This window comes from Diadema antillarum, unplaced genomic scaffold (assembly GCF_040938485.1).
Source record: "Diadema antillarum isolate AM-2024a unplaced genomic scaffold, OU_Dant_1.0 seq00000476_RagTag, whole genome shotgun sequence".
NCBI classification, from domain to species: domain Eukaryota; kingdom Metazoa; phylum Echinodermata; class Echinoidea; order Diadematoida; family Diadematidae; genus Diadema; species Diadema antillarum.
In genome coordinates, this window is record NW_027271443.1 from 30,451 (window position 1) to 43,040 (window position 12,590).

The 12,590-nt window shown below is 38.4% G+C and overlaps 1 protein-coding gene across 1 annotated transcript; it reads right to left on the reverse strand.

Annotated features, from left to right (window-relative positions):
- Positions 1-208: 208 nt before the first annotated feature.
- On the reverse strand, positions 209-12,185 carry LOC139733442 (uncharacterized). Its single transcript, XM_071644259.1, has 6 exons — positions 12,128-12,185; positions 6,967-7,350; positions 5,150-5,488; positions 2,414-2,629; positions 1,302-1,436; positions 209-354 (listed from the first exon to the last, which is right to left on the reverse strand). Exons 1-6 carry the CDS (start codon positions 12,183-12,185, stop codon positions 209-211), a joined length of 1,278 nt encoding a protein of 425 aa, XP_071500360.1.
- Positions 12,186-12,590: the final 405 nt, after the last annotated feature.

A 12,590-nucleotide genomic window follows, 5' to 3' on the forward strand; every position in this document is an offset into this window, starting at 1 on the left:
CACACAACACGCACATACTTGCGACGTCAATATAGACGCAGTCCCTCGCGGGATAATTTTCCCTTTTTGATTATTTCACTTAGTTTTACTTTCAACTCTTACCTGTAACAAAAAAAAAAAAAATGCTGCACGTGAACTGAAAAATATATATGTGGGCCTTTCCTATTATACTTATCAATGAAAATTAAAATCGAAATGGAAATTGATTTCATCCGTTACCTGTGACGGGTCTCTGAGAAGGTTTGAGCCATTGAGGACGACCACCAATTCGACCACCGGAGCAGAATGCTACCATTGTGTCGCCCAACCTACCCACGTCTTCTCCGCTGGGAGGCGATAGAGCGAGTTCGCTTGCTGTCAGAAAAAGACAACTTTAATGAAGTGAATTTCTAGTCCCTATAATTGTGGCGGATGAAAGAATACCTTGCATTAGAGGATTTGTCTGACTGAACTAATGTTGTATGAATGTCTTAGAAAGAAGAAATCTGCATGGTTTTACCAATTTTGTTGAATGGAAATAAACTTATCGCATTGAATCGACTTTTCAGCGATCTTCATGCATCTTACCCAATCATGCGACATGTGTTAGTCTATGGAACTTATCAACATTTGAATTAAAGTTTTCTACAAGTTTATCAAAATTGTATACCGGTATGTATTTATTAGTGCTGTACCTAATGGGTCACCAATAGCAAGCTTTGACCTTCCTAGGAACACTGAACTTGGGAACTGGAAATCTTTCTGCACGGTAGCTAGATTCTTTCCTTTTATTTCTCTATTCTCTATCGATGATTTTTTTTCTACCTCTCTTGTGCAAAAGTTAGCCATGAATAATACAGGATCGATGCATATGTTTTCTCAAGTGATTTGTTGATATCTACTATGCAAAAAAAAAAAAATGCCTATACGAAATCCTCGTTTTTGTGATCGTTTTGTTTAGTTTTATTCTGCTTCTAGAAAGAAGTGACCTTAGTCAATGAAGATCGTTGCAAGAGTTTTGCCTTCTGTCTATATCATACACAAAAAGACAAAAAAAAAAGAAGAGAGAGAGAAAAAAAAAAGAATGGGGCCCTATACAACAAATGATTTGCCCCAGAAAAACTGACATTAATCGATATAAGATATCAAGCAAGAATATTAGATATGCCATAATGTCTCCACGAGGGAGCTCATAAAGTCTCCACGAAGGAGCTCATAAAAGTCTCATTTCTGCTATTTTGGAATCCCCCCCCCCTCCCCCTTATGACCGATATGTTATCTTTTTAAAACCGCACAGGTCTTTACAAACAACTTCGACTTACAGTGATTGTAGCAGCTAACTCCGAAGAAATTTACAGACGGCAGAGTGCTGCAGTCGGTGGGCATGTCTCCGGTATCTAGATTGGCGCAGTTCAGCAGGGCAGCTTGGCACAGCTCACGGCAGGGTGGGATGACGTCTACGGCATCACATTGTAAAGAAGAGTGAGCGGAAAGAATAAGAGAATAAAACCTGACCAATAATCGGGACGTATTAAAACTATAGAGGGCGCTATCCCGTGACGCTTTAACGTCGCTTTTACACAATAATTCGTGTTCATAATCTTTTTTTTTTCTTTTACATCCAGCTTGATTTCACTATCCGCGTTGCACGATCATGTCAAGTGCAATTAATTCATTTTGATTCAAGTAGGAATATATCCATACGAACACATACGTTTCAGTTTATTAAATTTTATCAACCAATCTTGTGATTGCTCAATCCATTATTGAAGTGTTGATCTTGATTTACTACCGAGAAGTTGCAGAAATATATTGATTTGATGAATTAAAGAATAAACGATCTTATTCACAAAATGAATGCCACTACTATTGTACAGGTGTTGCAGTCATTTCGGAAAAAGAAAAAAATGAGTTTGTGCCCAACAAAGCCCAATATGTTCATGTATAATAACAGGTCCAAGCCCAAACTTTTCCCTAGGCTAATCACGAGCCGATACACAAATGATTGATTTGTCTCCAGCAAAGAAAATTGCCCTTCATCATGCTGACACATGAATTCCGATAACATATATCCCATACTTAATTCGCGAGAACACACATGCCATCATACGACAACCTGTAAGAATTTCAAAAAGCTTATTGGCTCTTCGAAGAGCATTATTGCATTTGCATTTGCTCCACGATTCTGGAATAACGAGTCCCAAGGATCCCCATCACCATTAGAATAAGAAATTATACACCAATCTTTTCCAGAAAGTTTTCTTCAAGCATAAATTTCATTTACTTGTCGAAGTATATTATACAGATCTTTTATTTGCTGGTGTAATGCACAGTAGATATAATTAATCTTTTAAACAATACAAATGCACACAAATAAGGATGAGGAGTACTACTGTCCTTGCCGCATTCCCCCTTAAGGTTTCACAAGGCATACCGTCTGGATTACTCGTGCACTGAGGGGCGAAAAGAGAGCAGAAAAACCCTGCGACAGCACTGGATTCGCCGCACTGCTGCTTAGAGAGGTCAAGAGCCGACTGCAGGTCGCTGGTGGCGCTCCCCAGGTTTGCGTGGCCGAATGAGTTGGGAAACTGGACGTAGCTGGTGTAGCCTATCGTGGCGCACTCGGGGACGGTGAGTTCTTGGCAGTGGTCTGTGAGAAGAATTTAATCATGTACGTTGTAACAAACAGAAAGTATAAAAAAAATGGGTACAAGCGCGTTGCTGCAAAATATTTCACACCAGACATTGCCTGCCTAGAGATCGTTCATTGATTGTTTTACACAACAGTTAACATGCGTGGTTATACCAAGGTCTGAATACCAACTACTGTATGTTGGCGCAAAGCGAATCAAAGTTAAACTGCGACGATGCATAAAAGTTATCCAAACACCGTAATGTTGTACTTCTACCATGTTTTATTCCAAACTGCTCGTCGACAAAGTGGAGTTTGAAAATGTTTTGAGCTTTTGTGGATTAGTTCGTTTTTCTTTGCTTGATTGTTTGTTCAAAGGGGGTGAAGAACTAATGATAATAATAATAATAATTGCATTTATATGGCGCTTCATACTGACGTTTCTAAGCGCACTGCATTAGTTTGTCACAGAATATCTTTTCCTATATTCTTTTTGCTTCTCCCATCATAGCTCACGTTCAACTTACTGTTGTATATGCTTTTAATTGACATACACATCTGCAAGGTAATATCATTTTCATATACGTAATTACACCACACTACTTTATGAATGAGCATGTTATCTGGAACATTATTATTGATTTTTCTGATGTTGTTACTGGTGATATATCCCTATCGATTTGAAGATCTCAGTTTCACTCTGGCGAATGACGTCCAAAAGATAATTATAATCAAAACGAATTGCATCGCGATAAACATTACTGTCTGCACGAGACATAGGTTACGCACCGCATAGGTCAGAAAGTACGTTAGAAATAATAACACTCCCGCTGCTGGTGTGACGGAAATTCTGTTAGAATCTACTCTGAACTGTGTAAACTTTCCACCTTTCAATAATATTGAGTACGCAGGGCAAAATTACAAAAAAAAGAATTAGTAAATAATTGATAGATACAGAAAACAGAAGTATAAAAATGATAACAAATAGCTACTCAGAGAAAAATTGCAACTTCTTAAGACTAGTGAGGAATTTTGGTCACAAAAAGGCGTACGTGAGGGAAAAGAAAAAGAAGAGAGGTATACAGCAGAGATGTAGACAACATTTCTTTAAACTAGGGTTAAAAAAATAGATAAATAGTGTATACGTAAATCTAAGTGCAGTGGAGATAAAAGGGTTATGATATATCAAAAAACAGACTTGATGTGACATGACTTATTAGTCGAGCAGTTTGATGGCGATTATAGACAGATGCGATATAGTGTATAAGCTCTGTCGGAAATTCTCAGGGACTTAGAAACTATCTGAAAGGGTTGACACTGTAAGTACTTCCGGCACACATGTTATTTTGTCCAGAGTGTTCAAAGTTGCCCCGCACAAAGTGCAAACTTGTAGCTTCATGGTCGGTGTGGGTTGGCATCCAAAGTGCAACCTGTAGAATTTCTATAGTTGACGTTTTCCCTAAGTTATACGCTCCAAACATCCAACAAACACTAAAAACACGACACTGTCTACGTCAATTTCCCTTTGGCATATCCTAACGAGTGTCTTGTGTAACTGTATAATGTGTCAGTGGAAGTACACGCTTCGGAACTGATTGACAAAATACTGCCCAACGTCGACGTAAAAACACTGAATTGATCAGCGCTTTAATAGTAGCCGTGACGAAAGAAATGAAAGTCATACGTATACTCGAGCACGATTTGAACCTCCAACCTCTTGATCAGGAGGTTGTAGGTTTAAGTAGGTAGTAAGTCAGGAGGTTGTTACTTCGAGTTCTGAGTATGAATGTATGCCTAAAGACGAATGATACATGCGTCGAGTGCCTGTTTGATCACCGGAAGCTCAATATTCTGTCATAGGACGACGGCTGGACACCCCATGATAAAGTAAAGTCGCCCAACACAATTAAAGGCGTAATTTCACGGAAGAATCCTATGAATTAGAATAACTACACAATAAGCCAGTTCGGGGTTAGCTCATGGGCACATGGGTACAAACATTTGATAAATGACCTTTCTTTTTTCTCAGTTGATTATAGGCACTCCACAAGTTTCAAGCAACAGCAGGCATAAGCTTGCCCAACGTAAGAATTTATGGAATTCATCAGTTATGTTCAAACAAAGGATGAACTTGCGTATAGTGACCACAATGATCCTTCCATTGGCATTTTGAAAAGCATCCATTTCATTAATTTGCACTGAATATATTAACAATCTCTTTCTATTGATAATTGTCAGATACCGCTGAATATAAACAATCTTTTTCTATTGATATTGTCAGATACCGCTCTTGCTGTCAGGTGGATGTGCTGGCAAGCATAACATAATATTATAAGGATCACTGGAATAATCATTACATCACAGATGCTTATCTCAGTGAATTAAAAAACCAACATGCTCTGCTGGTACAGATGACCTTTTTCTGCTCGAATGCTCAAAGTGAAACCCCGAACTGGCTTATACCCGCAGCTGCAAACTAAACGGATTATTTAAAAACCAGCACTGGTGGAATGGGGCCCGGGGTAACATTGCACTTACCGTATTCGTATAAATCAAGGATCGCCTCCTCGTATGGGCTTACTCCGGTCCCATTGCGCTGGAGCCGAACCAGGACGTTGTACCTTGACCCAGGCCAGATGAGGGCCAGCGGAATCGAAGTCGCGTTGCTGACGATCGTTCCCCCGTCGCCACCCAGGCCGGCAATGTCGAAGCTGGAGTACGTCACCTCGTACTCGGCGTCACTGATCGCAGGTTCTTCAAAGGCGATATTTCCCGCCCTTGGCGACATCCTATCAAGACTAAAGACGACCGCAGGCTCTAGCCTAGAAGACGGCGTCGTCGATGGTGTCATCGCTGACTCTCTAAAGACACTCAGATCTAATGACCGGTAATGATAAAGAAAAAAAAAATGCCATAGAAAAGCGTACAGGGAAGAAAAGGCGTCACTACACTCATAGCCCCACTTAAAGGAAACCTCAGGATGATTTCAGATTTTTACATTTGAACAACTATAAATTAGTTATAATGAGGACAGAGTTTCAGAAATTTTGATAATCGGGATGAAGAATAAGAATGTTTTCAAAATTTAGAACAAATTGCAATGAACAAGGATGATGACATGGCAGAGTCACCATAAGAATGCATGAGTTGGGGCTCAAGGAAGCAGAACAAATGAAGAAGGCATGCAGAGATTATACACAGGTGAACTCGCGAGCAAGCGGTATTGTAACGAAATTTCTGAAATGACATTTCTGAAATATGTTAACCTCCTATATCATCATCCTTGTTCAATGTAATTTGTTTAACGTTTTTCAAAGTATAGTTTCTCTGATCAAGAACCACAATAAATTTCACAAATCTATACACGGAGTTGTCGATTTATGTACTACATGATGTGAAATTATGAAAATCGTCTGGAATGTCCCTTTAATCACATTCCACAACATGGCCTTGTGTGAGTTTGCGTGGACATGAAAACCCTTATAAACGTCCTAGTTGTTATGTGTGTAAGTTCGCTCATTAGCAGCCCCTCAATTTTCATTCCCACCATGTCCTAAATAAAGAAACAAGATGTATTCCTACTGAGCATGTGATACTACCAGAAATATGCCTTCATTTTGACGCTTGTGTTATTCATGTATAAGTTTGGAAATGAAAATAAAGAGGAATGAAAAAATGAATGAATGTATATCAATATAGCCATGATATTCATGCCAATTAAAAAAACAAAACAAGTTGTATTCAAGATATGATAGTAAATAAATGTTTCACCTAACTTTTCGATAGAAGCCTTTACACCATTTGATATAGAGAGCAAGAATCAATTAACATTTCATAATTATGTGCACCGGCTAACTGTAGTTGCCAACATGAACAAGTTGAGGTTTCTGTGTGTGTGCGTGTGTGTGTATCCTTTTTTTTTCTCTCTCTCTCTCTCTCTCTCTTCTCTACCTTTATCTCCCTCTCTCCCTGTCTGTCTGTCTGTAACTCTCTCTCTCTCTCTCTCTCTCTCTCATTGAATTTTATACTTACCATAATAATGGTACAATTATTGACTCACAGCATTGTTAAGGTACAATTGCTAAAAATTTTCCCAGCCCTCAAAATGATTATATGGTGTTACCGTTACAGCAATCCGAAAATTGGAGTTCGTTTTTTCAAACGTTTGTTAATCCGAAAACGAATAAAGGTTTGTAATTCCGAAGGAACGTTAATGGCCATTTTTTTTTTCAAATATTAAATTTCGAAATAACAAACCTCATTTGATTTCCGGTCTATCAAGTCTTTGGAATTGAGAAATTCACCGAATGTTGTATGCATTTCATCATAGGACATTCTGTTGTTGTAAAATTTACCTGAAAGGCAGTTTTCTCGCCTTTTACTCGGGTAATCTGCGCAGGAAAATGCCGGCTCCGTCCTGAAGCCCAGTTCCCTGAGGAATCCCTTACACTGCCTCGACATGATCCCGCGACACGCGTCCTTGCAGGGCGCCCTCCTCTCTTCCGTTTCCGGGTCGCACAGCGGGAGGTAGGCGCCGCAGATCAGCGGCAAGATATCCTCGGAGCACCCCGACTCGACCGCGGGGAGTAGCCGCTGGATGGTGGCGTCGATTTCGTCCAAAGACGCTCCAGCATCGAAGAGACGGGAGAGAGATATGCTCGTGAAGCCGATGCGTCTGCAGACTTCCACGGGGTTCTCGACGCAGTTCGCCGAACTCACGTCTAAAACTCCCAGAATTCCTGTCACATGAATTCATTCATTCATTCATTCATTCATTCATTCATTTTTCATTTCCAACAAAAACATATAAATATATTACAAAAATTGAATACAGTGCATAAATTTCATCATACAAAGTAAAGGATAAATTTACAGAAAACTTGTAGGTATAGGAAAATATTGGAAATGGGGAGAAAGTAAGGAAATGGGGTCGGTGACGAGTTCACTCTGTATAATGATAATCGACAATCTGACAATATTTAGGATAATACTCTACTGACTACCATGCCACAGGGATCAATGTTATGATTTTAGAATACATTTTCCTGTTTCGACACATATGATCATAACGTCGTTATTGTATACTTCGTTTTATTATCGCTTTTGTTATCATAAACGTAGGTACTATTATAGGTTGGCTGCCTGATTATTCGGTGCCAGGTAAAAACAAAATACCAAGAAAAAACGGTTGGCCTGAACCACTATAAAAAAGAGGTATTAAGATGATAAAATGAAACGGAAATAAAAAACAAATGAAAACATGCTGGATAGACAATAACCATTAATGCCCTAAGAGTACTAGAAATAAATAAAAAGACAAATGATGATTAACATGCAAAAGGGACAAGAGCAGAAAGCGAAATATATACAAATTCACAAAAGAAAAAAAAAACTAGAACAAAATTACAGAGAGAAAAGTGAATAAAAAAATAAAGAATTTTATCTATTTTTTCCCCATTTTCTTGTTATTGCTTTATGATTCCTTTAGGGAAGATGGATTGTATGTTTCTGTGAGCTATTTTCATTTGTTTTTGTTCGTGGTTTATTCGTTTATTACATAAGCTTTAAGCACCGCTAGTTTGTGGTAAATATCCTGTAAAAAAAACACACACACAAACACACACGTACATGAAACACATAAAAAAACTTTTGAAAACGAGGTTATGAAATCAACAAAGTAGATCGGATTCTATCTCTGAAGTGTCATTTGGTCTGAAGTACTTCCGGTATCTGTAATCGGATATGAACCCTGGATATACGTGGTTGTACGATTCACCAAACGTAAGGTTCTCACGGAATGAGGTAGTTGTACTATACCTAGCTTTCAGCTGCAATTGTTTTCTCATACAGTATATTTTTGTGTGTGTGTGCGTTTTTGTGTGCGTTTGTGTGTGTATGTGTGTGTGTGTGTGTTTTTGTAAGTAATATTATGATAAAAAAAAAAATCTTGTTTAAGATTAGTATCATTGTCATTTTGTTTCTTCTACTTCTTTATCGGTTTCTAGAGCTGTCCAACCACGAACTATGCTGGTGCGGTGATTTGTTTTCTTTTCTTTTCTTTTCTTTTTACCCTGGGTTTATAGTTAACCAAATTAATATTTCGTGAAAATTGGTAATTTCTTGTAGCTTTCAAGACCGATGAAAATAATAACAATTTATGAAAAATGAAAATGCATTTTTATCAAACGTCTCCCCTTTACACTACATTGCAATATCCTGTAAAAAAAACAACACACACACACACACGCACACACACACACACACACACACACACACACACACACACACATAGATATGCGTCTTTTGTCACACAAGCACACAAACCCCACATAATAAGTACATTATCCAAACACATGGTTCACGATTTGCATTTTAGGGTGTGTACATTTGACTACTAACGACGTATTCTGCAATAAATTGCACCGAGACTCTCGCAGTGCAGCATTCTTGTATAAAAGAGTGTTCGGTGGAGTTTATATTGACATGAACGGTCATAAATCAGTTTGTATTTTTCTTGAAGTTGAAGCCTAAGTTACCCCTTTCCAAACTATGGTGATTTTTGATGATTTTTGGTGATTTTTCACATGCCTTTCTATGATTTTGTTCCTTTGGGACCTGGCATCTTGACACTTTAAAGGGATGGGAGAGTATTGGTGGAGATACGAATTGGGTTTTTAACTTTTTGCGAGATACCAACCAAACACTTATGATATGGTACAGAGCATACCATTTTAAGAGGAATTCAAAGTTTATTTGATGAAAATCGGGTTTGGAATGACTGGGTCCCACACTTTATAAGAATTGCTCTTTTTTTTTTTGATATCTCAGCCATTTCAAAACCAATTTTCTTCAAATAAATGTTGAATTCCTCAAAAAATTACATGCTCTTTCATATTTCATAAGAGGTTTCTCATTATCTTACCCCCAAAAATGTTAGAAACCTGAAGATAGGTCTCAACCAAAATTATACAATCCCTCTAAGTCAAAATCGCGACCCCATAAATCTTCAGTTTCCTTCTCTCTTCCTGAGTCGTTAAAATGTCCTGTGTATCACTCGTTTCCGGTTATCCTGGACCACAGTAAGAAGGTTAAGGTCAGTGCACTGACAGGACAGAGACAAAAACACATCTTGATCCGAACCGGAAGGCCGGTTCGGATTTACTCTCATGATAGATGGAGTGGCTGAGCGGTGGAATAATTTTTCTACGGATATCCGGAGACCAAAAGTGTCCACTTTTGGTCCGGCAATGGATTATCAATAGACGTTTGGTGGGATCGCCGGAAGGTTAACTATTACTATAGAAGCCGTTAGGCTAATAGCCCCTTTTCATCACTGTAATTTCAATTTCAATTTCATTTGCGATTTATTTCCATCCACCCCCCCCCCCCCCCCAAAAAAAATGCAGATGCAGTTAATTATAGAAAGTATACATATTAGAAAATTATGTTGGGAAAAATATGACATGAACGAATAATCAATAGTGAATATGCACGCTTTGCAATGGTGGTATAAAGTAAATGATAGACCACGATGGAATAGAGTCATCTGAAAAGCAGAGCAGCTTGTAAATGGTAGATCACTTGAAAACAAAATGCCGAAATCATGAAATATATTCAAATATGCATGTCTATTTACAGTTATCAGTTTATCTATTTACATTTAAAATAGTTACTTGTAGTCTTTTCGAACACGGTCAACCGAGATCGTGGCGCTTGTGTAGAGTCTGTCATCTTGCCAGAAAAGTAACTTTGAGCAATGTGTCGAAATTTCCGGCACTCTCCGACATACCCCAGATTGTTTTAATCGCTCGATAATAAAGTGAAAGCTTCATTCAAGATATGGTTCACATTTTTTTTTTTACTCCTGCTGACAACTTTCATGTCGGTGATTTTAACCCTTAACTTACCGTTTGAAACTATATGAGTGAAGCCTAATTGATAAATTGGCCTACATCGGCAAGCACTAAATTGATCAGTATTTTAACAGGAGCCATGATTAAAAAAATCATGGGCGTACATACTCGAGCATAATTTCCTTTATCGTGGCTACTACTAAAACAATGATCTTCTTCAGTGCTTTATTTACATCGATGTAGGGCAATTTGTCAATCAGTTGCAATGAATGAATATACGAGAAGCTTGTTAATGGACTTGGCTATAGACTAACTAAAATTTTAAACATTCATTTTAGCAGAGTTATATACACATATTTTTATAATTCTTTCTATATACAGCATTTTTACAAAGTAAGGGTCAATCGAAATAAGATACACAGTCCCGAGATGATGGATTATAAACGATTGCGTGGCCACTGGTGGCAGTGAGACAAATTTATCACAACCATAATGGTTCATGGTCTTCAGCTATAGGGAAAGAAATTATAATGCATCGTCATGACAGTGAATGGCGGACGCATCGATGATAATAGAGATTCGCCAATGATTGGACAGGACCGATGTTCGCAAAAAAAAAAGCGACGGTTTTTGTCATTATTATTTGTCTCTAGCTCGTATTCTGTAATTTAGATTGATTTAACACGGTGAAATTCAAGTGAGTTTGGGGCTGGGCCGTCAGCAAGAGACTTCTACGCGGCGTAAAGTAATTCGTAGCTTTACAAGCAGCTTTATGAAACAAGGTCCAGAGTGATATTTGGGGTTTTGCATGGAGAAAAGATTCTGCATATTTGCGAAGACAGTGTTCCTGTTTACGGTTCAGCAACCACATAGAAAGGAAAAAAAATGCAAAGCGTAATTGACTCAAGCAATCAATTCTTCTGGGGGAAAAATTGCTTTGTTTTGATATTGGATTTTGTTGCTGTTACCGACGCTTTTCTTATTTTTGTTTAATTGTTGTTGCTTGCTGTCGTTGTTTTCTTTTTTTTAATGGGGGGGGGGATAAGAATGGAAGTTTACTTTAACGTTATGCTTCACTTCCCAGATCGCCTCATTATGAATCACGCCTTATATTTGCAGGAGCTGGCAGGATTAAAATGTTAGGGTCACCTGTTGTTAAAGAGGAAGCTTGAATTCCGCACCATTTTCATACTGACCTAAAAAGGTAGGCCTAGTATGATTGAGGAGACTGTCGAGTGATTTGTTTTAATCAGATCAGACAAAATTAGCAAGCTGAGGTAATTTTCAAAGCCGCATAACGATCGATACTTTGATCAAACACTGCCATCGATCAAAATCGCATTTTGCAAAGTACACTAAATTTTAAAGTGTATAACTTTTCTGCTGCTTCGTCACAAAACAAATAAGGGACTCTTCCAAAAAATACTTTAGAAACTACAAAATACAATAACAAAGTATGCATTTTATGGAGTGGTCCCTGTCAGGCTTTAACAGCTACGGTAATTACAAAAAAAAAAAAAAAAAAAAAAAAAAAAACATGTTTGCGATACATCAAGCTGATGTCCCACGGCTGCGGTCATGGTAGTATACTTCGGGTCGGACGGAATTTAGCTTTTAGACAGTCATTAACAACGATTAACGTACGATTTGTAATCACACTTACCGAGTAAAGAGAGAGCGACGAAACCAGCAAGACTGCGTGGCTTCTGGATTGCAGCCATCTTGTTTGGAAATCCTTCAACACGGTTTGCAGCGACAGGTTGATAGTGGTAAGGCACAGGTATTCCTAGCTCATGGCCCGAACATGTAAATCCTGCATGTCAGTCCACAAAAGGTGCCCAAGTGTCGTCTGCTGCCGGACACCCGCGAACTATAATTGATGATTACCTTGTGTGGGTGAATGTATGTGTATAGTGATTGGATGCCGAAACCAAAATCGAATGGAGTATCCGGTCGTATGGAATCATGGGATACAACCGAAGCTCGGGTTCCCAGGTCAAGTTTCGCTGTGTTGCACGGTGCCTGTCTTTTTTGTTGAATAATGAATTTGTGGCAAAATTGCTTGTGCAACGCAACTTTCAGGAATTCTTTGCGATAATCTGCTCGTCTCTGCATGTGTGTTATTC

What these genes read in the sequence shown, in the direction of transcription:
- LOC139733442 (XM_071644259.1), bottom strand. Translation starts at nt 12,185, where the DNA reads ATGGCTGCAATCCAGAAGCCACGCAGTCTTGCTGGTTTCGTCGCTCTC. An exon ending in CGTCGCTCTCTCTTTACTCG is followed by an intron (nt 7,351 to 12,127) that starts GTAAGTGTGATT and finishes TTCATGTGACAG; the next exon opens with GAATTCTGGGAGTTTTAGAC. An exon ending in GTGCACGAGTAATCCAGACG is followed by an intron (nt 1,437 to 2,413) that starts GTATGCCTTGTG and finishes GTGATGCCGTAG; the next exon opens with ACGTCATCCCACCCTGCCGT.